General features: G+C 47.7%; 2 protein-coding genes across 2 annotated transcripts in view; one reads left to right on the plus strand and one right to left on the minus strand.

Annotated features, from left to right (window-relative positions):
• LOC148529111 (uncharacterized) overlaps positions 1-13,823 on the minus strand; it is a 57,694-nt gene extending 43,871 nt beyond the window's left edge. Inside the window, exon 1 of the mRNA XM_088468843.1 lies at positions 13,743-13,823. Coding sequence (XP_088324969.1) covers positions 13,743-13,770 — 28 coding nt within the window. The 5' untranslated portion in view covers positions 13,771-13,823. The remainder of the gene's footprint in view (positions 1-13,742) is intronic.
• A 672-nt stretch (positions 13,824-14,495) lies between these two features.
• Positions 14,496-21,147, plus strand: part of SMO (smoothened, frizzled class receptor) — a 39,259-nt gene continuing 32,607 nt past the window's right edge. Inside the window, exon 1 of the mRNA XM_088468878.1 lies at positions 14,496-15,239. Within this exon, the coding sequence (XP_088325004.1) occupies positions 14,912-15,239 (328 nt within the window). The 5' untranslated portion in view covers positions 14,496-14,911. The remainder of the gene's footprint in view (positions 15,240-21,147) is intronic.

Consider the following 21,147-nt stretch of genomic DNA (forward strand, 5'->3'; position numbering starts at 1 on the left):
ACTCCGGTGCCCGGGTCCGACGAACCTTCGCCTCTGCAGCACCTGTCCGGATCTTCTTGTCGTCTCATCATTCATGATTCGCACCCCCTTGAAACCAGCTTCCTTCCAGTACCAGCAAACCGGTCCACTAACGTCCTCTGTCTCCACACCGGCTCCTAACTCAGACCCAGCCGTGACAGATACCTTGGGGATGTCCCAAAGCAGTATCCTTCAAGGGTGGGGACGCTCCTGTGCTGAAAGGAGAATCCGCCGCCCGAAGGAAGCATCCTGAGAGGCAAAGGTGTCAAACGCGTAATACCTCACAAAGGTATGGACAGAGGACCACGTGGCAGCCTTGCAGATCTGGACTGCAGAGGCACCACGTCGAGCTGCCCACGAAGGACCCACAGACCTAGTGGAATGAGCCCTCACAGAGGATGGAACCGGAAGGCCTTCATGAAGATAAGCTTCTGAAATTGCCATACGAATCCAGCCTGCCAAAGTCTGCTTTGAAGCAGGCCAACCCGTTTTACGGAAGCCATAGAGGACAAACAAGGCGTCCGACTTCCTAAACGAAGTGCGGTCAACATAAATCCTTAAGGCCCGCACAACGTCCAAAGTTGCCTCACCCACTGAAAGGTCAGGTGAGTTAAAAGCCGGCACAATGATTTCCTCGTTGATATGGAAACTTGAAACAACTTTGGGAAGAAATTCAGGACGACTGGCAGCACTGCCCTGTTCCTATGAAAAATCAGGAAAGGGGGTCTACAGGAGAGAGCCCCTAAGTCAGAAACACGTCTGGCCGAAGCAATGGCCAGAAGGAAAATTGATTTAGCTGTCAGCCATTTAAGGTCCACTGAGCCCAGTGGTTCAAACGGCGGTCCCTGGAGAGCCCTCAGGACCACAGCTAAATCCCAAGGCGCCACCGGTGGAACAAAGGGCGGCTGAATTCGAAGAACACCTTGCATAAAGGCGCGCACATTGCAGCAATCCTACGATGGAACCAGACGGACAGGGCAGACACCTGCACCTTCAGAGAAGCAAGGCGAAGCCCATGGTCTAGTCCCGCCTGCAGGAAAGCTAACACTCTAGACAGACGGAACTCCCGAGGGGCATAACCTCTCGGTCGACACCACTGGAAGAACGTATGCCACACACGATGGTATATCCTTGCAGAAGATGGTTTCCGAGCTCTTAGCATAGTTCGTACTACAGAGCTGGAAACCCCCTGGACCTTAACATGGCCGTCTCAACAGCCATGCCATCAAAGACAGTCGAGTCAGGTCCGGGTGAAGACAAGGACCCTGTGACAGTAGGTCCGGTCGTAGCAGCAACCGCAGAGGAATGTCCACGGACAGACTCTGGAGGTCTGAGAACCAGTGCCTCCTGTGCCACGTGGGAGCTATCAACAGGAGCGTCCCTCCTTCCTGTTTGAATTTTCAAATTACCCGTGGAAGAAGGGAAAACGGAGGAAAGAGATAAGCAAACCGGAACGTCCACTGGACGGACAGAGCATCCACCAGAGACGCCTTTTTGTCTCTTGTTCGAGACCCGTACACTGGCAACTTGTTGTTGTGCCGTGACGCCATGAGGTCGATCTCTGGAAGACCCCACCTGTCCACCAGAAGTTGAAAGATGTCCTGGCGCAGAGACCACTCCCCCGGATGAACGTCCTGTCGACTGAGAAAGTCCGCCTCCCAGTTGAGGACTCCCGGGATGAATACTGCTGATATGGCTGGGAGATTGCGCTCTGCCCAGACCAGGATGCGGGACACCTCTACGAGTGCCGCCCGACTTCGGGTTCCTCCTTGCCGATTTATGTAGGCCACGGTGGTGGCGTTGTCCGACTGGACCTGCACGGGGTGACCTTGGAGAACCCGATGTGCCTGCTGGAGAGCATTGAAAACCGCGTGGAGTTCCAAGATGTTTATTGGAAGCTCCTTTTCCGCCCTGGAACAAGTCTGCCCTGGAACAAGTGTGGACCCGTGACAGCTCCCCAGCCCCGAAGGCTGGCGTCCGTTGTCAACAGGACCCAGTTCTCCACCCAAAATGGACGACCCTTGTTGAGATGGGTCGTCTGCAACCACCAGGCTAGGGACAGGCGAACCTCCGGAGTGAGCACCATCATCTGGGACTTTAGACTCTGAGGCAGTCCATTCAATTTGGACAGGATCAATTGCTGCAGAGGTCTGTAGTGAAACTGGGCATATTCCACCATGTCGAATACTGACACCATGGAGCCCAGTAACCTCATCACCAAGTGCAGGGACACACAGCGACTCTGCAAACAACTGCGCACCCTTAACTGTAAGGCAGAGATCTTTTCCCCCGTCACAAAGATCCTTTGCTGTCTGGAGTCCAATAAGGCTCCGAGGTGCAGAATCCTCTGAGACGGGATCAGGGTGGACTATTGCCAGTTTATTAACCAGCCGTGCCGTTGCAGTACCGCAATCGTCAGATCCAAGTGGCGTAGAAGCGGCTCTGGAGATCCTGCTACCAACAGAAGGTTGTCTAGGTAAAGCAACATGCGGACTCCCTGCAGCCGCAGGAAAGCCGCCATGACCGCCATAACCTTGGTGAACACTCGTGGTGCTGTCGCCAGGCAAAAAGGTAACGCCCGGAACTGGAAGTGATCGTTGCGGATTGCAAACCTGAGGAACTGTTGATGGCATAAAAGAATAGGGACATGCAGGTAAGCGTCCTGTATGTCCAACGACACCATGTAATCCCCAGGTTCCAGCGCCAGAATGATGGACCGTAGGGTCTCCATCCAAAACCGCGGCACCCGCAAGGAGTTGTTGAGGGCTTTGAGGTTGAGAATCGGACGGTACGACCCATTGGGTTTCTGCACCAAAAATAGATTGTAATAGAAACCCTGGCCCCTCTGGGAGAATGTGTCAGGTACTATAACTCCAGCCTGGAGCATAGTGTGCAAAACCTTCCGCAGTTCCATGGCTTTGTTCCATTCTAATGGAAGACCCGTGATGAAGAATCGGGATGGGGGCCTGTGCCGAAAGGAGAGGGCATACCCGTGAGAAACCACCTCGTGAAACCAATTGTCTGTCGTGGTCACCGACCAACACTGGGCGAACTGCAGTAGGCGGCCTCCCACTTTGGGATCCCCCAAAGGGAGGCCCGGACCGTCAGGCCACAGGTTTGTCATCTGACTTAGGGGCCAGACATCTGGTACTCCAGGCCTGTTTCCTGGGCTTGGCCAATTTCTTGGGGCCAGCCTGTCGGGGAAAAGACTGTGCTTTAGGCCTACCCTGGGCCCTGTAAGGCCGAAAGGACGACGTACCCGAACTGGAAGGGACCGCAGCAGACGGGAGACATGAAGACTTGGCTGCCGCCAGCGTGGCTACAATTTTGTCCAGATCCGGACCAAATAGGACTTCTCCATTAAAAGGCAAAGCTTCCAAGCCCTTTTGGGAATCAGCGTCCGCCTTCCAGGATCACAACCATAAGGTGCGACGAGCAGCAACAGCTGCCGAAGAAATCCAAGATGTGAGGGTACTGATATCCAAGGCCGCCTCATTGATGTATGTGGCTGAATCCCGGATTTTGCCTACCAACTCAGCCTGTTCAGTCGAACAGTCGGAATCGAAAGACGCCTCCAAACTATCAGCCCAGCGCTCCATAGCTCTGGCTACCCAACATACGGCCATAGCCGGCCTGGATGCCGCCCCCCCCGCGAGGGAATAAATGGACTTTAGGCAGATCTCCACCTTGCGGTCCGTAGCATCCTTCAAGGAGGACATGGAGGGCATGGGCAATGTGGCACTTCGGACTAGGCGTGTCACATGAGAATCCACCTGTGGAGGGGATTCCCACTTAGAAAAATAATTGTCCGCAAACGGATAAGCCATTGCTAAGCGCCTCTGAGGCTGATACCGTTTGCCAGGGTGTTTCCACGCCTCCTCTAAATGGTCTACTAACTGACCCGAAAGAGGAAACACTGTGGCGTCCCCCTTAATATCCTTAAAAAAGGCATATTTGGACTTGGACACCGGAGGATCGTCATCCTAAATAACTAAAGCTGTGCGGACTGCCCGAATAAGGCCAGGAATATAAACCTTGGACTTAGCGTCCGACTCTTTAGTATGGAGAGGTTCTTGGTCATATAGAGCCAGAATCTCCTCATCATCGGACGTCACGTCGTCATCCTCATAAGGAGCGGACAGACGCCACAGGCCGCTTATGTGGCCGCAACACAGACTCCCCTTGTAACACTTCCGACAAATGCTGTACAGAACTTGTCAGAGAATTAACCCACGCAGGCTCCTGTGAAACCTGGGGAGGGGAAATAGGGAGACTGTGGGGTACCATCAGTTGTCTCGGGAACCCCTGCATGGGTGACGACACCACTGACTGCTGGGACAATCCCATCTGGGAAAACGCAGGTGGCGGAGCTAACTGGCCCACCAGGGTTGTAAGCGCTTTAGCAAAACAAGCCCAGGGAGGTTCCTGTACCGGAGCCGTGAAAGTAATTTGCCGAGCCAATAAATAACACTGCCGACATAGGGCCTGATTCAGAGCCGGACGCAATTTGCGGACGGTCGTTCATGAAAAGGGGGTGGCTATTCAAATGAACCGTTCGCTCTTTGCGGTCTGTTCACGCCTCTATGTCTGAACGAGCGAACAAAACTTGCGGTAGTTTTTTGGATAACTACGCCCCCTGGCCGCTCGCATCCTACGTCATGTCTGCTATTTATTAGATTAATCAAGTACATCGACCAGCGTATAATCTGCTCGCTATTCTTGTGGTTGGTTTTTCCTACCACAATCTTGCGAGCAGTTCTGACTATAAAATAACCCAGTGACGTGGTCAATGACGCTGCTGTATTAATTATGCACACCCATAAAATGCCCGTTTTGACCTTTAAGCACGCCTGCGTTCGGATCTCCACTCCCCGTTTTCAAGCACCTTCCCCTGTTACCACCCACATACGCCTCCTCCTGTCACTCATATTAGCAGGCATTCGCTATTTAGCGAACAAACGATTTTCAGCCGCACAGACTGGTTCACGCAAGCGTATTACGATCCGCACGCATGCGCAGTTGGAATAACATCGCTCCGAACGAACGAGCGGCCGCTTACGAGCGGATCTGAATCAGGCCCATAGCACCTCCGCGTTACCCTCCCCCTCCGCTATTGGTACATTGCACTTAGGGCCTGATTCAGAGCCGGACGCCATTTGCGGACGCTCGTTCAGAAAAATGGGCTGGCTATTTAAATTGAGCACTCGCTCTTTGTGGTCTGTTGACGCCTCTATGTCTGAGCGAGCATTTGAAACATGCGCTCGCTATTTTGTAAAGACGCCCCTTGGCCGCTCGCATCATACGTCATCTCCGCTATTTATTAATCGAGTACATCGAAAGGTGTATGAACTGCTCGCTATTCTTGTGGTAGCATTTTCCTACCGCAATCATGCGAGCAGTTCAGGCTAAAAGACAACCAAGTGACGTGGTCGATGACGCTGCTTTGTTAATTATGCACACCCTTAAAACGCCCGTTTGGCACGCCTGCGTTCGGATCTCCACTCCCCGTTTTCAAGCACCTTCCCCCTGTTACCACCCACAAACGCCTCATCCTGTCACTCAAATTAGCAGGCATTCGCTATTTTGCGAGCACACGATTTCCGACCACACTGACTGGTTGGCGCATGCGCATTACGACCCATACGCATGCACAGATGTGCGAACATCGCTCGGAGCGAACGAGCGGCCGCTTACAAGCGGCTCTGAATCAGGCCCTTAGTACACATAAGCTGGAGAGGAAATTTACTCTCAGACATGATGGTAAGTATGTGACCCCTCTCATTAATACTCGTTAGTATAGTGGGAGAACCACCCTGCAATCACCGCACCGCACGGGCTTTAGCAGAAGATGAGCAGGGACAGTGAAATGGCTGACAGTAGAAAGTGAAAGTACAGGCAGCAGACGCTAGCAGAAGTTACATACGATGCAAAAGAAATTAATCCCTGCACTATCAGCGGTGTTCCTCAACTACGCAGACACAGAACCTGGTAGGACACAGCGCTGCATACACAGACCTGGAGGAGAGGTATGCCGGGGGACCCAGACTGCGATGCCACCTATCAGCAGCTTCCAGCAGCATTCACCATGCTTCTGTAAAGATGGCCACCGAGGAGCAGAGAGGAGGCCGGCCTGGGGGAGGAGCGCTGCCACAGGGCCAATCAGCAGCGCAGAGAGGGCTGTGTGCAGCGGGGGAGGCGCCGCCTGTGTACAAGGAAGGCGCGCTCCCCTGGCATGCAATTAACCCCTGGGACGCCGCAGCGCTACCGCTCAGCTGCGGTCCGCTGTCACAGGGGGGTAGTAGAAGCGCAGGTTTGTTACCTGACTCCACGCTGCAGCCAGTCCCCAGGGAGCCCCCTGCCTGGGGGCTCTGGACCATGTTTTAGCAGGGACCCACCGCGGGACCCTGCTGCCCCCTTGAATCCGGCCATGGTCCAAAACATCTGGGGTCACCGCTAGCTGTGACCCCAGATGCTTACCAGCATCCCCAGATCAGTACCAGCGGGGTGTAGGGAAGACAGCATGGACGTCAGTAGTGACTGTCCCTGCTGTACTTCCAGATGTGCAGCCACAGCTGCCGCGAAGAAAACTTCAGGGGCTATCCGTAGCCCCCCACTAAACAGGTGCTCCGACTCCGAGCCGGGCACCAACGAAACTGAGATGCCTTGGCTCGGGGGCGGGGTATAGGAGGGGGACCCTAGTGCATCCTGGGAGGCTGAAAACTTAACTCTATGGTGCCCGATGCCTGACGTCATCACCTATACCCCAAGGTATCCTGTGGATACCCTATGGACCCTGATGTAGAAAGAGGTTGGGTATGGCACCCCAATGGTGAGAATCTCGCCAGTCGGAATGCTGGCAGCGGAATCCTGATGGCGAAAATGCCGTCAATTTTCGGTAAGTATTCTAAGGCTAACCCCAACCCACCGCTCCCGCAGACTAGCCCTAACCAAAGCCTATCCCTAATCGAATGTGGGGAACAAAGGACAGCTCAGAGTCTAGGATGACACCTAGGCAGTGGGCTTGGGGAGTAGGATTGATTGTTGTGTTTTCAACAAACAGAGATATCAGGAAGGTAACTTCAGCTGCCTAGGTAAATATCATTAGATTAGTTTTTTAGAGATGAAGCTTGAGGTGGCGAGAAGACATCTAATGCTAGGTATACACTTTTCGATATATTGTTCGCTCGATCAATGAACGATATATTGCGAGTGCATCAGCGGGTGTGTAAACTCGACATGTCTGTAAACAATGCCGTTACATATCAGGTAGGCCCCGCAGCACAGCCGGTGCCGCTATATCTGTACAACTACATGTGTGTACGCAGTGGCGGAACTAGTGTGTGGTGAGCCCAGGTGCAACAATATGTTTTGCCCCCCCCCCCCCCCGCAAGTTAGGACTATCTGCACTTGCTGATAGGGTATCAGTAGCGCCATATAATGCAGAAAGTGTTGCAGTGAGCGCCATATAATGCGCCATATAATTCAGAGAGCGTCTTAGTGAGTACCATATAATGCAGTGTGTCACAGTGACCACCATATAATGCAGAGAACTTCACAGCAACTGCCCAGTAATGCTGAGAATTGCAGTGAGTGTCATATAATGCAGGGAGCAAGGCAGTGAGTGTCATATAATGCAGGGAGCAAGGCAGTGAGTGTCATATAATGCAGAGAGCATTGCAGTGAGTGCCATATAATGCAGTGTGTCACAGTGACCACCATATAATGCAGAGAACTTCACAGCAACTGCCCAGTAATGCTGAGAATCACAGTGAGTGTCATATAATGCAGAGAGCAAGGCAGTGAGTGTCATATAATGCAGAGAGCATTGCAGTGAGTGTCATATAATGCAGTGTGTCACAGTGACCACCATATAATGCAGAGAACTTCACAGCAACTGCCCAGTAATGCTGAGAATTGCAGTGAGTGTCATATAATGCAGGGAGCAAGGCAGTGAGTGTCATATAATGCAGAGAGCATTGCAGTGAGTGTCATATAATGCAGAGAGCAAGGCAGTGAGTGTCATATAATGCAGAGAGCATTGCAGTGAGTGTCATATAATGCAGAGAGCAAGGCAGTGAGTGTTATATAATGCAGAGAGCATTGCAGTGAGTGTCATATAATGCAGAGAGCATTGCAGTGAGTGTCATATAATGCAGAGAGCAAGGCAGTGAGTGTCATATAATGCAGAGAGCATTGCACTGAGCGCCATATAATGCAGAGCGTCGCAGTGAGCCCCATATAACACAGAGACCGTTGCAATGAGCGCCATATAATGCAGAGCATTGCAGTGAGCGCCATATAATGCAGAGCGTTGCAGTGAGCAGCATATAACAGAGAACATCAGTGACCCACATAAGTTATAACACAGATAATATGAATACACCACTCACACAACATAACATTAATACACCCCCACACCCACACCCACAATTAATACACCACCCCCACCACAGACAGTATTAAAACTCACTCCAACCCCCCCTCCTACCAGAAAAACTAATACACCTTCCCCATTACATACATACTGTATACCACCCCCTAGATGACACTGGCACTTACCTGTCCAGGAAGAGGATCTGTATGGTCCCTGCTGGGCTCCAAAGCACAGGAAAGGACTCAAGGAGAGACACAGTGCTAGAATGGAGAGGAAGAGGCAGGGTCACTGGCAGGGATGGGAGGGTGACTGCTGGACCGCCTCCTCTTTTGTTATGGCCCGCGGTTGGCCACAGAGTACTGTAATAATGAGTTAGTTTGACTCATTAGTAGTACTGCCCGGCTGCAGGCTCCTTCATTGTCACGGGCCCCGGTGCAATGCACCAGCTGCACCGCAGATAGTCAGTGCCAGATTAAGGTCCACATGGACCTGGAGCTGACCTTTCTGATGGGCCTATTTGTGCTGCCGCAGAAGGTGTGGCCAGCACGGCGGGGATGTGACTACCATGTGGAGAGCGGGGGTGACCAGTGCTGTGGGTGTGTGGTCTACACAGGGGGTGTCATGCGGCACACTGTGTGCATGCATACAAATGGTGCTTTTGTGATTGAGACCCACAGTATCAGGGAAAAGTGATGGGTGATCCTGTGTGGTGACTGGGAGGTGGCAAGAAATACACACAAACCGGTTTGTGTAATGGGCATGTTACGCAAGTGTCAGTGAGATTGGCTGTGTACGCAGACGCTCAGCCGCAGGCACAGGAGGCCATGGTCAGATGGAGAAACTGCACCTGCCATAGGGGTGGTGCGACTGATGGTGGTGTATATGGATGCACCGCTCTGTATTACAGCGTGCATGGGCGCTTGATAGTGCATTTGGCAGCACGAATGTAGACAAGGGAAACAGTTTTTAGCGACATTTGTATAAAGTCGCAGGTGGAAGACCACCAATAGACGCTGCTGCATGCGCTTCTCCATCTGACTCAGAATCAGGCCTTATACCACATTTTAGTACCCCCGGAACACACTATGTCACATTGTTTTACATCCTAGTGCCCCCGATGCAGATTACAGAGCCCACCGATACACATTATGCCACATTGTAATGTCCCCAATATACAATGCCACATTGTGGTGCCCCCACAACACACATTATGCCACATTGTAGTGTCGCTAATACACATTATGCCACAATGAAACCCATTTTATCAGGGGATTTTCTATATCAATCCAAGTTAGAACCCCCACCCACTCACAGCTGTTGTGGAACAAAAGTTTTGCGGGGCATCAGCTGCAATGCCAGCTTGTGGCTCACTGACAGCAGTGAGTGAAAGCAAATGGGGTGGTGGAGGATAAAGGTGTAAAAATTTGCCCAAGTATGTGCCCCTGAGGGTACCACACTCCCCATACTTACTTTAAGTCCATGACAGGTTGGAGCCAGAGAACGTTCACAACTGGGGCGCGAGTGAGGAGCAGAAAGGGGTAGGACAAAGCAGCCCTATCTGTGCCACTTCACAGAGAAAGGAAATCTAGAGTCTGACTGAAAATGGCAGGAGTAGGTATGGTCCAACAGGCTTGTCCCCGCTCTGTGTCAGTGAGGTTCACCCTGCCAGCACAGCACCATCCTCTCTGCTCACAGACCTGCCAGTGTTTGTGCTAAAGAACAGAAGCTCAAGGGCCCCAGATATCTGCGACGAATCGTCGAGTTATAGCGATCCTGCAACCCGGCATCGCAGGATCGCTGAAATCCAACATGTTGGATTTCACAGATATGCCGATCGCGATCAAAAAATTATAGATCGGTGAAATTTAACATTTAGAAATTCATCGATCCTGTGACGGATCGCGGAACATCGATGAACGCCTGTCAGTATTTCCGACCGGCGGATCGGCGTTTCCGATCCCCTAGCTACATCGTGACGATCGTCGCAGATGTATGGGGAACTTAACACAGCAAGATCTATTGGCTATAGTGTTTTCTATGGAACCTGCTCATTTTGAAAGAGTCACTACCCCCTATAGTTTAAAATATGGTCTATAGCACGTAATGGTGAACACACACACACACATATAAAACATATATAATATACATATATATATTCATTTATGCATATATACATAATAGTTGTGTAAGGCTATCACATGTTCTTAAAGACCAAATCCCTACTGTTCCCAGACTGGATAGGGCCTGTGCTGGAGTAACTAAGGGAGCCCGGGGTGTGTTGGGAAGGAGCCGCGATGGGGTAGATGGGGGATCAAGATGAAGCCATGGCAGGGAGTGGAGTGCATGGAGTCACAGTGAAGGGGAGGACCTTAAAAAGTGGGAGGCACATATAGAAACCGTTGTAATTCCTACACCATTCACCTGATTTGGATGTAATTACCCTCAAATTAAATCTGAAAGACTGCAGTTAAAGAACATCTTGTTTGTTTCATTTCAAAGCCATTGTGGTGGTGAATAGAGGCCAAAATATGAAAATTCTGTAAATGTCCCAATATTTATGCACCTGACTGTATATATACACACACACACAAACAGTATCTCTCTCTATGTACATACACATCACATTATCCACACATTTATGAAACTAGATAAAAAAAAAAAAAAAATTTTGTCAGAGGTTGCATACCTTACAGAAGCACTGACTGAGGCTCAGTGATCAGCAACCACAGGACAATCCTGATCAGCAGTCAGCGTCTCAGCTGCACTGCAAAATTGATACTGGAGAGTCAGTATCAGGAACCCAGTCAGCTCGCCCCGTCCCCTTCCCAGAAATAAGTTCCTGCTTAGCGGGGGTGTGGTGGTGGGAGCGGCACTCACGAAATTGCGCGGCGCAGAGGAAGCACTGAGGGACAGTTAGTGATGCCTTCCTCCGCGCCTCATCTCTGGTTCACTAGCGTTTCAATCTCAGTGGACGGCCGCTGGCAAGGCAGGCTGGTGCAGCAGTAGAAAAAAAAAAAAAAACCTGACTTCAGCAGCACAGCCGATTCTGCTGTGGGCCTATTTTGATGGGCGGCCTGGAGCTGCAGCTCCACCGGCCCATTGATAATCCGGCCTTGCAGATAGTTCTGTCCTTGTGTACAGGCAACCCGCCGATCGCCCATTCACTGGCTGCAGGGACCACCGACACTGATATCACAACTGTGCAGGCAACTTTAAATGCTCACCCAGTTGTGATGCCAGGCCAGACATATCGAGAGGCCTATTGGCAAGTGTGTATAGTTTACCGCTCGGACGGCGATGGGTCTGCTCGTAATAGTGTGTACCCAGCATAAGATGAAATAGCAGAAATACTGTAGTAACATAGGCAATTGCTGAGTGTGAGGTTCCAGGGTGTATAGGTCAATTTTGTTATGATCCACACAGATACTTTGGGTTATTTATGAATTACAAAAAATCTAAAGTGCGCATCAATTTTTAAATGTAATGTTGCTTATTTTAGTATACAGTGCATATACTGTAAAAGGTGCACACCCCATTATGCATTTTTATGGGCCAACCCCAATCAACTGTCTAATCAGTGTGCATACAACAGGACCAAAATAGGAAGTACATGCTTTAATGTTGCATATCAAAATTTTTCCACCTCACAATTTGAGAAAAACACAGTAAAATGTTTGCTAAAAAAAAATAGTAGTAAAATTGTGCATCTTTTTGGACACTAGTATATATTGAAAATTATGCTATTTATACATTTTTCCTATCAAGGGGCCAGTGGCGTTCCTCCCCACGATGTCAGTCGGTGCGGGGTGGGATGCTTTGCACGCGGCAAAATTGTGCGCCACCTAATATGGGGTGTGGCCTCTGGGCAGGGATGTGGCCACATGGGAAGGGGCATGGTCTCACTGCCCGAACCCCCATGGTACCATGCTTACTGGGGGGGGGGGTGGAGTTTCCCTGTGTGCAGTGCAGTCTCCTTCACAGTGTCAGGAGCCGAGTGTTGCACTTAATGCTACAGTACCCTGCTCCTGTCACAGAGGGGGAGTCAGAACGGTGTCACCCTTTTGCGGGTGACACCTGGGAGCGGCCTACACCCCCGATAATGTCACTGCAAGGAGCACTGCTACAAATCCGCAGTAAATACCGCGGCTAATTGAATTTGCCTCTAGGAGATATAGGGCCATATTCAATTAGAAGTGAAAAGTCCCGTACTTTTCGCATGCCGGACTTTTCACCGACATCATTGGTTTTGCATGTGAAAAAGTATCGCCCGCGTCCCCGCTTATCCCCGTATTCAACTCCAAAAGGATGCAAAAACACGTCCCGGCGAAACTTAAACAGGCGAAAAGTGCTGGAAGAAATGGGGAAATCAGCCTGACACCCCCTAAAAGATGCACTGACATGGGGGATCACTATGGATACCCCCGAATAGACCTGCTGGAGGTATTTAGGGTGCTTAAATGCTCTCAATTGGTGCTATTTTGCATCTTTGCACAAGTGGTGAAGAATAGCATTTTGCAGGATTTTTTGGTAAAAATAAGTAGTCCCAGTAAATTTGGGGTACATGAAAATGGGTGCTAGCATGGTTAAAAATCGCTGAAGTGAGGTTTTAAAAAGTGTTAAAAGCGCACCTTCAGCATGCAGTCAAAAATACACCTCCCAGACACCCCCCAAGTCTATTTCGCTAGTTTTAAAGTTTGTACCCCAACTTTGAACTTTTTTGCCCCCTTTTTCAAAGTAATTTTTGGGGTGTCCTTTAAATCTTTTTTACGCAGTTTACCTTTGGGGACCTGTCCTAAGAGTGCAGGGTGGTTTCCCCACCTTTGCACCCCAAACCCGCAATTCTGCAATTTTTTCCGCCAGCTATTTATAGGTGAAACTTTTCTGCCGGGTACATTGCATAGTGTTTTTTTGCACCGGCGAAAAGTCACAACAATTGAATACAGGGATAAGTTTCCACTGGCGAAATGACATCACAGGCGAAACGTTTTAGCAAAAAAACAGCTTTTCGCCGCTAATTGAATATGGCCCATAAAGACAAATGTAAGAAAAATTATGTGAATACTTCCAAGTAGGGACGTAACAAGGTATTTGAAGCCCCATAGCAAAAGTTTGTAAGGGCTCCTATGTACCACCCAATGGTGAAAATTTTATAGAACACATGTAACTTTGACTAGGAAGATGGGCCCCCTCAGCACTGAGCCCAATAGCAGCTGCACCTATGGTAGTTACGCCAATGCTTCCAAGAATATATATTAACATAAGATTGATTAAAAAGCGTATATGTATGTAAATGAGGTTATATAAAATACACATTACTTATTAATGGTGGGAACTGTACTAGAAGTGCCACCTGAAATACTGTAACTGATCTGCAACATTCTCAATGGATCTTGAAAAGAATGAATGTGCTCCTTCTGTGTGCCCTGCAGATTATTCAGATGTCTCAGCATGAAACTGGCAGCCCAGGATGGCTGAAGAGATGCTGCTAAATCTGATCTCAGCACATTGTCCTGCCAATCACCACTTTCCTTCTTGGCTGTATTTGGGGAGGGGAAAATGGGAAACTTTTTTTTTTGGTCTCTTCCTACCAGCAGGCACATTCCATTGGCTCTCTGCTCTCAATATGAATTTTACAGCAAAGCAACATTGCAGTTCTAGAAGAGCATTATTAAGATAAATCGATAGATATATTCTGAGGAAAGCCGTCTGTGAGTTACAGGAAGTATTTGGCATAGGCACTATCCTGACTGCAGTCCAAAGGAAAGTGTACCCTTTGTTGTGTGAGGGGGAGGGGACCACGTCACACTGCATTCCCAGCCTGAGGAGGGAACGTTAGTGAAATAAATAACATTCATGTAAATCAATACAATTTGAAACTGGCCGGAATCGATGTGATTATATGTTGGGCGTGTATTCTGATGTAAACTGAATAACAAAAGTAAAATGGTGTATACAAAGTGAGCACAACATGTGAGGCTCTTCTGCCACATACACATAGCAGGGTATAAACTTCAGGTGAACAGAGAAAAAGTAAGTGCAGAATCTTTTGTGCTTGAGGAGTGAAAAAAGCCACTTTCCTTAGTGTGAATTAGAGTGAGTGAGATGCAAAGCTCAGAGCCCCAGAGAGAGAGAGAGAGAGAGGAGGAGGAGGAGGAGGCTGCAGATCCCATCGCCGGGATCAGATTACACCTCACTCCTCTCACCAAATCCCTTTCCTGCAAGTTTTTGTTGGGAACAGGAGGAGCTGAGGGTTTTTTTTTATCCAAGACCCCAACAAGTTGCGTCCAAGTGTTATCTGGCTGAGAATTGATCCGTGAGGGTGATAATTGGGGATGGTTCTGATTTGGTTTAAAGTTAGAACTTTTGGAAAGTGTTGTTCTTGTATAGCTTTGACTAAATGATCAGAGCTCTGGGAAAAAAATGGAGAAGGGCAGATTGCAGGGCTGCAGTGGGCTAACCAAGCACCCATCCTACTGAAACGAGATATTTGCTGGAAAGAAACAGAGGTGGAGAAGTTTGATGAATTTTCAGCTCTGTGCTCCTCCTGGAAAGTCAGTACAGAGTTTCTCTGCCACCATCCTCCTTCTCACCCCTCTTCTAAAGATGTCCTCCATGGTGCTGTGGCTAGGCTGGATTGTGGGGGTAAGCTTTTCCATTTCTGGATCCGGAGGGGCTCAGTTCAATGAGTCATTTTACATGGATAGGTGTAAGAGGACCACCACTTGTGAATCCCTCAAGCATAACGTTTGTCTTGGCTCTACTTTACCCTATGGATTGACCTCCACTGTCCTGGCTGAGGACTCCTCTTCCCAGGAAGAAGCTCTTGATAAGCTGCTGCTGTGGTCTGGTAAGTATGAGCCTGACTATAAGGACTATACATTGCCTCTGCAGTGTGCTCTCAGCTATCCTGCTGGCTGTACGATCTATCTATTGCACGTGCAGCAGCACAGCAGAGCGGTCCCTTTTCTTTGTTAATGTATACTCGCATCTGTGTTAGTGCTATTACTTGGATACAAAACATTCTGTTTACAAAAAAGTCCAGTTTATTCCTGAAAAAGTGTTTCAGATTGTTGCTGCTGCTGTTTTGTGTGTATTCTTTTGATGTATAAAGAATCAAGCAAGTTATAAAACGTAGAGTTGTACATATAATAACGTGCAATTTGTTGTCTAGTTGCAGATATCTGGTTTCCTTTGAAGAATGGAATCAGCTGTTTGCATCTGTGTAAATAGTTTGCACTGAGGGGTATTTGGTCCTTTATGTTGTCACTGGCTATACACAATCACATTAATCAGCAGCACTGCTATCTATTTGTTGTGTCTTTCTTCCATTCTAGCTAGTAGTAGTAGTAGTAGTAGTAGGAGGAGGGGGTCACGTGATACAGCTGCACTCCTACAGTTATTGACCGGATGCTTAAAATGACTGCTGAGAACATGAATCCTGATCCTTTTATGCATTGAGGATTCTTTCCATCTCATCAAGTTCACTTTTTCTGTTAACTACATCAATGTAAATGATAGCTTCATGTACATAGTGTGTCAAATGGGGAAACAATGTGTGGTAATAGTGATCTGCAGTTTTTGTTTTGGATGAATTTCGCTTAAACTTTACAATGTCAATAAATGTGCAGATAAATACTAGTGCAGAGTGACACTATTGGGTTGTGTACATCATACATTGTAACATGGATGGCCAATCTATGATCACACACATATATGGAATTTGGTTCAAATCCAAATATGTATCAGTGCAAAAAAACTCATTTAAAAATTATCATTTTTTGCCTGGAGAAAATAATAAAAGGAAATATAAATATGTATTAAACCCTATGGGTCTGATTCAGCCTTACACACAAGTCGTTCACATTGCCTGCATGGAAATACATGCAGATATTCGCCTGTATGAAGAGTTGTACACATCTATGCAGTCCTGCTGCCCCCATCAATTCCGTTGTTGTTATCACCAGTTATTTTTATAGCGCACACATATTCCATAGCACTTTACAGAGAATATTTGTCCATTCACATCAGTCCCTGCCCCCAGTGGACCTTACACTCTACATTCTCTACCACATGTACACACACACACACTAGGGTTAATTTTTGTTGGGAGCCAATTGACCTGCCAGTATATTTTTGGAGTGTGTGAGGAAACCAGAGTACTCGGAGGAAACCCACGCAAGCACATTGAGAATATACAAACTCCACACAGGGCCGTAGTGGGAATTGAACCCACAACCTCAGTGCTGTGAGGCAGTAATGCTACCATTACACCGTCTGTGCTGCCCTAAAGATGCCCATACACGGCGATGTGCACCATGCGACGGGGGATCCGACAACCAACATATCGGGCGGTCCCCACACACTGTGCGATCGGGTTGCCGACCGCCCGATACGCAAGTACTCCCCTCCCCCACCCGCATAACGCTGCGTGGGATCGTACATCGCATCCCCAGATAAAATTAAACTGCAGTAAGATCTGGGGGTGTGATGTACGACCCCACGGGTGCACGCTCTGTCCGATATCATGCCCATAAGCAGTACGATATAGCAGCAAAATCGTACGAATCTGTTGGATTGGCTGCTATGTCGCACCATGTATGGGCACCAAGAGTTGAAGAGGAATGTAGGCAGCACGCCGATGGTCACAATACCAACAGCAGCGTCCCGACTGTCACAATACCATCAGATTGCGGAGGTAAGTATTAGGGTTAGTGGGGAGTGTTAGGCTCTAAGGGTAGGGTTAGGCTACGGGAGAGGTGGGTTGTGGGTGGGGGGGGATTAGGGTTATAATACTTACAGAGATTTGTCGGGATCCCGAACCCACCCCATTCAAGAGATCGTCATAATTTTCAGTGCACATTTGCAATAGCCCTATCTTAGGTGCAAGAGATCCATCCAAAATCAGACAAATCTCTGCCTATGCTCAACACAGCACATCCTGCATTTCTACCTATCACACACAATCAGAGCAAGAAGTCCACCCACTGACATCACTTGACTTGTGATGTCAGTGGGGCCGGCCCTAGACGGTAGGCGTTCCCATGGAATGCCTCCGTCTGGGCAGCCACGCCCCCGGCACACCCACCAAAGGGTGTGCTGTCACTCAACATCGACAGCATGCCCCCTTTGTAGCGAGACCCGGAGCGACGGCTTGCCCGTCGCTATCCGGGTCTCGCGCATGCGCACGACGGAGCCACCTTCGTCGTGCGCATGCGCACTGGGCCAACACCGACGCTCTTGCGAGCGCTCGTGAGCGGGTCTGAATCAGGCCCGGAGTTGCTTATGAAGCTAAATCACACATATTTGATGATAGTTGCATGCGGGAAGTTACAGAGGACACACAAAGCTAAAAGATCTGTATGGAAAACATGTTGTGTGCACACTGAATCAGCCCCTATATTATTATTGGTGGGTGACCACATCTAGCATTGAGGCCAACTACTTTAATCTCCTTATGCACTGGCATTAACATCCATTCTTTTAGTAGAATGTTGTTCTTATAAGGAAATTATATTTAACTAGATGAGAGACAACAGGCAAATAACTCTTGCAGAGGTTCATAAAAGACAAGTGGTACAACAATAATACGCATGAGTAATGTAAAACAATAAGATCAAATAAAATCCACATAGATATAAGGTACTTGTACACTATACGTTTGGGACCACTGTTTTATGTTTTTTTTTCCCAGGCAGCTGCTAACTGACACATAGTGACATAGTTTATGTTGATGGTGAGTGGCATCAGGTACACCCATCAGTAGGAGAAAGTATTTATGAGTGAGAGGAACATGTAAGTCCATTATGGATTGAACAAGGGTATTTATCTTGATCCAAAAGGGAACAAGCTTCGGGCAGCTCCACCATGTATGCAGAAATGTTCCAATGTCCAATCCGCATTTACATAAATTTGAGATTAATTTCTTATGCATTTAATTTGATATAGGTATGGAACCCTTTTGATCCAAAGAGCGCATATTTTCTAGTATAGGGATTTGTCAGGACTCGGGAGTTCATAGGTTGAGCTGCTGTTTTTCCGACACCTGCTCCATTTACTTGTATTCGGTCAATGTTATGTCATTGATACTACATGTCAAATGCCATTGCAGCTGACGTGATGGTTAACATGCATTAGAACTTGCAGTTGGCGGTGGTTAATGGAGTAATAAGGTACCTGCATTATTTTTAGTAAACTGATCAAAGTTGCGTCATTGACTTATACATAAGGCTCTATTTATAAGTGGTAAAGAGCCATTTTGTTAGGGCAAATGGCTTTATCCTCACTTCTTTTTTTAACAAAGGGTTAACCTTGAGAAATCAGATTTTTTTTCAGCCTTACCCTAATGCTGCACTTTACCAACAACCCCATATGGGGACAGTGATTTAAATAAATTTATTAAGCAGTGAAAAGCTGCTAGGAAATGTAATGTTGAGATGGCATTACCTAAAGGTGCGTACATACGGAGCGATAAAACTGAACGATTATGATATTGTTCATATCGTTATCGTTCATTTTTATATACTTCCCAATCTACCAACGATGAGCGTTCCCGCATGGACGATAAAGATATCTTTCATCATCCATGCATGTAGGCCAACTTCGACGATATTGTCAACTTTGCCTGTTCAGAGATGTGGCAGGATGACTTTACTGATAGATATCTTTGAAAGATATCTTTCCCATGTGTATGCGCCATTAGAGTCAAATCTCTACACAGATGCTCTTATTATAAGTGAAGGTTTTCACAGAGGAGCCCCAGATTGATAATCTGCAGAGAAACTTTGTGGTTGGATTATTATATATATATAATATTCATACACTGTGGGTCAGTTCAATGATTTTACTAATCCCCATTATGTTGCCTGTTTTGCTTCTCGTTGTTCACCATACCTGAAATTACAGAGAATAGGCTCCATTTAAGAACAAGTCATAAACCCTTTAGCACTTGCTGAAGTGGTTATGACCTCTGTTCAATATGTAGCAAACGGCAGTGCGCTACTGCTGTCTGTGACTTTACTGCTTGCATCATCTATAGAATAGATGGTGTTAGCGGTACGATCCCCATTGCAGCATTGCAGTCCCAGCAAAAGCCCTTCAGGCTTTGCCGAGTCCCCGCCAGGTTGAAGTGCAATGCAGATGGCCGACTTGCTCATAAAGGTGAGTACACATTTTACGATATTTTGGCCGCTCTGACGGATCGGTCTGATTGTTAATATCGTCTAATGTGTAAGCACTATGTCGGCCTATGAGTGCTCCTTTTGGTCGCCCGTTCCATCATCAGGTCGACCCTACATGCAGCTCAATCTGATGATGCAACTGATGACCCCATGCAGCGGGATGCTGCAGGAGCTGACATATCGGCGGGCATGCACCCGTTCCTGCAATGTGTACTGCCCGTCGGATCTCTGGGTACACATATAGTTTAATGTGTACCAAGCCTTAGTCATTAGCAGGTAGCCTGCAGAGTTAGCAGAGGACGCCGTGCCAGAGGGAGACAACTCTGGACCTTGCTGGACAGGTAAAGTTATGTTAAATTCCAACGGCATATTCCTTAGTATTACTGTGATACAAAATAAAATATGCTCCAGGCGAGACGTTTAGCTATTAAATGGACCCCCTTGTTTTGCTTATTTGAAGGTGCATGTTTTCGGTGTATGGAATGGAAACCTTTAGAAGTTGAGTTCTATGTAAACAAAATTTTTGGTTTCCCAAACATAATGTTACTTAAGTTTTTAATGGCATGAACCAAGGAAAAAATAGAGAAAAAGTGCACATGAGTGATTAGTAGCCAGATGGAAACATAATTTGGACACATTTACTAGAACAAAAGCTGGGGGGGGGGAGGAATCAAACTTTAAAGAATAAACTTATTTTACATTAACAATTACTCCATAGATTTCAATTTTTTCTGTTTCCAAATGGAAAGTAAAAGATCATTTCTGGTTTTACAAAGCAAAGGGAATGTTTAGGGGCTCCCGAGGGGGGATTTGGGGTTAGGCGTACCCAGAGGGGGCGAGATTAGGGTTAGGTTTAGGCACTTAGAGGGGGGTGACGGTTAGGCACTAGGGAGGGACGTTAGGGTTAGGCACCCCTTAAGGAGGGTTAGGGAGGGGGGGTTAGGTTAGTTAGTACTTACCTTTAGTGCAGTTGGGATCTTCACTGGTGCCAGGCTTGCGGCGTCGGGATTGGTCCGGCGGTATTTCATACCGATCCCCTTGGGAGGTATATGCATGTATGAGTTAACTGGTTCCCCCTAAATGTGGTGGAACTTAAATCTTGTTTCTCCTCCTAGTCAGCTCCCTCTAGCTGTAATTATTTAATTCACACTTATTTGGTTTCTGTATACCCTAATTTTATTTAATAAAATATATTCGTGAGAAGGGGACAGAAAGGACTCTGGGACCATATCAAGAGGACTTTTGTCAGGATGCTCAATCTCCCTGTTGGCTGTGGATACCAGGACCTTATCCAATGGCAATGAGACTATTCAGTAAACCACTTTGTTACGCTCTGTTTTTTTATTCATAATATGAGGGGGAGATTCAATTCTTGACACTGTGTAGCCAGATATTACCACTGTGCCGCCTGCTCACACTACTGTATAGCATACTTACGAACTCTCCCTAATTGTCAGGGAGACTCCCAGAAATAGAAACAATCTCCCTGACAGCACCTTACCCCCTTTATGAAGCTGTTTTATATAAAAATAAGAAAGGATAAGATATTTAGTTCAAATGGGTTCATTAGTATAATTT

Source organism: Taudactylus pleione, unplaced genomic scaffold (genome assembly GCF_031769625.1).
Source record: "Taudactylus pleione unplaced genomic scaffold, aTauple2 ptg000086l, whole genome shotgun sequence".
Taxonomy (NCBI): Eukaryota; Metazoa; Chordata; class Amphibia; order Anura; family Myobatrachidae; genus Taudactylus; species Taudactylus pleione.